This window comes from Electrophorus electricus, chromosome 6, assembly GCF_013358815.1.
Source record: "Electrophorus electricus isolate fEleEle1 chromosome 6, fEleEle1.pri, whole genome shotgun sequence".
NCBI classification, from domain to species: domain Eukaryota; kingdom Metazoa; phylum Chordata; class Actinopteri; order Gymnotiformes; family Gymnotidae; genus Electrophorus; species Electrophorus electricus.
Genome location: NC_049540.1, coordinates 30,042,034 through 30,044,533, shown reverse-complemented (window position 1 = coordinate 30,044,533; position 2,500 = coordinate 30,042,034). Strand labels below are relative to the sequence as shown.

The 2,500-nt window shown below is 44.8% G+C and overlaps 1 protein-coding gene across 3 annotated transcripts in view; it reads right to left on the bottom strand.

Moving 5' to 3' along the window:
* gabra1 (gamma-aminobutyric acid type A receptor subunit alpha1) overlaps nucleotides 1–2,500 on the bottom strand; it is a 19,581-nt gene that overhangs the window by 10,140 nt on the left and 6,941 nt on the right. For all 3 annotated transcript variants that reach the window (XM_035527304.1, XM_035527305.1, XM_035527306.1), the window contains exon 4: nucleotides 1,135–1,202. In XM_035527304.1, the coding sequence (XP_035383197.1) occupies nucleotides 1,135–1,202 (68 nt within the window). The remainder of the gene's footprint in view (nucleotides 1–1,134; nucleotides 1,203–2,500) is intronic.

The following is a 2,500-nucleotide window of genomic DNA, read 5'->3' as shown; positions in this document are numbered from 1 at the left end:
AGGCTTTCTCATTCGTGCATGCTAACTGATCTCCGGCAGCACGTGTTAAACATATATTCATTAAATCTGTGAAAACACTCAGCGCCGATCTAAGATGATGGTTTGTCTTTAATGTCCCAATAAATCATGCAGACAGTAGGAGCCTGAGGCTCCGTCAGGGTTCTTAACCGGAAAACTGTCCATTCCAAGGTCAGTAACCCATGCAGCAAGGCTGCGTCTCGGACTGCTGCCTGCCTTTGTTAAACTGGTATGTTTCTCAGGAAAGTTTGGAGTTTTTAAGTGGAGGCACTGGAGCTCAGGGCAGTGCGGAGCCAGTCTGCCTGAACGCACTCATGTGTGGACATGTCTCTCGAAGCATAGAGAAAGACCAGCCTACGCCTAATCATCATAGCAACGAGCATATTTTCTGACTTTTGTGATATGAACATCGTTCCAGACAGAGAGAATCAAAAGTCATTAGACTTTTAAGTTAAATCACATATAAACACAGAGATCACAAATAGCAACAATTTCATTCAGACAAAACCTGTGTGAAACCATGAAACTCTGTGTGTGTGTGTGTGTGTGTGTGTGTGTGTGTGTGTGTGTGTGTGTGTGTGTGTGTGTGTGTGTGTGTGTGTGTGTGTGTGAGTGTGTGTGTGTGCGTGTGTGTGAGCGCGTCTGTAAATGCCAGAAAGTAATTATGTTAAAATCAGGCACTGAATAAACACTACTAAAGTAGACCACTGGAGGTGGTCAATAAAGAAAACATTGTGGGAAACTACATCTCACAGTGAAACATTACAGACGCTTAACAAAACAGATTTGGCTTTGCTCTAACTTAATGGCGTGAACAGCGTGCTAAATATTTACAAGATTACAGTGGGTCCAAGGGGCTTTATTTTTGGCGATACATTAAATTTCTACACAATATTCCATTTGTGACCTTCAGAACAAAATATGCAAATGGAGACAGGCACAGAGATGCTAAAGCTTGTTAAGTATGTCTACCTTACAAAATATCTCTGTGGAATACAAAATAATTTCTATCAGTGTCTGGACCATACAGGATAAAAAAGAGCTACAGACTACAGCGTGAGGGGTGCAGAACAGAACAACACAGGCAGTCATGAGGAGGAGGTGAGGCTGGCTTACCATGTCATGATCTGACACAGGGCCAATGCTTGTCACGAAAATGTCTGTCTTGACTTCCGTTACACGCTCTGTTGGAGCAACAAATGAACAGTGTCAGTGTCAATCAGTCACGCTCTTTAGTTCTGTCCAGCTCTTAATCCACGCCTGCCATGACTTCCATCTAATCCAGTCCTGGATGTTGGGAAATGGTAACTCGCCTCTAGAGATGCGCTACAGGAGCAGTCAGCTCCAGCGCAGGGAGCTGGCACTTATCCCCAAAGCCTCCGAATTTCCAGCGTTTCTCTCCAAATCTCTAAGGATCATTCCGCATTAGAATGCAAACTCATCCCAAGCCGTTGGGTCCAATTCAGTGCACGGCTTCCATTTTAGGACCAGAGCGGAGAGAGGTGGGACACAATCACAACAAAACAGGAGACCAGCTCCATGGTGAATAATAAAACAGGAGAGAGAGACCAGCTGCATGGTGAATAATAAAACAGGAGAGAGAGACCAGCTCCATGGTGAATAATAAAACAGGAGAGAGACCAGTGCCATTATGAATGATAAAACAGGAGAGAGAGAGAGATAGAGAGAGAGACCAGCGCCATGGTGAATTATAAAACAGGAGAGAGACCAGCTCCATGGTGAATTCTAAAACAGGAGAGAGAGACCAGCTCCATGGAGACACCAGAGACATTATGAATCATACAGTACATTGTAATTCAATCGCCATTATGAATAAAAATGTTTTTAGCGCATGAAAAAGTTACCTCTCATTCAGCACCTCTTTTAGGTGCTCCCTCTCTCTTTCTCTCTCTCCGTCACTGTTCTGTACTCTCTCCCTCCTCATGCTCTGTCTCCTCTCTGCTGTTATATTAAGGTAAGACCCTGCGTGAGGACCTGACCGAGACACCGGAGCACGCTAATGCTAACGCTAACGGACGTCAGCCATGGCGACATGCTCTGTGTGGGTTTGGAGGGTAGTGCTCAGCACGTAATATTTTGATCATGTTTATGAGGCGTGCCATCTCTTCGCCGTGCTCCCTAGGCAACGCTTCCTGTCAGAGCTGAGCAGAATGCTGATTGATTTTCAGTCAAACTGTCACTCAAAATCACTGTCGGTTTTTAATGTGCTACACATTTGCCATATTCTGACAGAACCGCTATCACTATCTGGAAAATATGAACAATATAAAATATTACCATGGAAATGACCCTGTACATACGGCTGGGATTATTTAACCGTTAAATGACAGGTTTGGGTAAATGGGGTAATGTCTGATAGGGCTTCCTGTCTGATATGCCGGTCCTGAACAATGCCATGTGGCTCACAGCTCGGTCTGAGGATCCATGCTCACACTGTGCTGGTGACTGCACACGACACCAG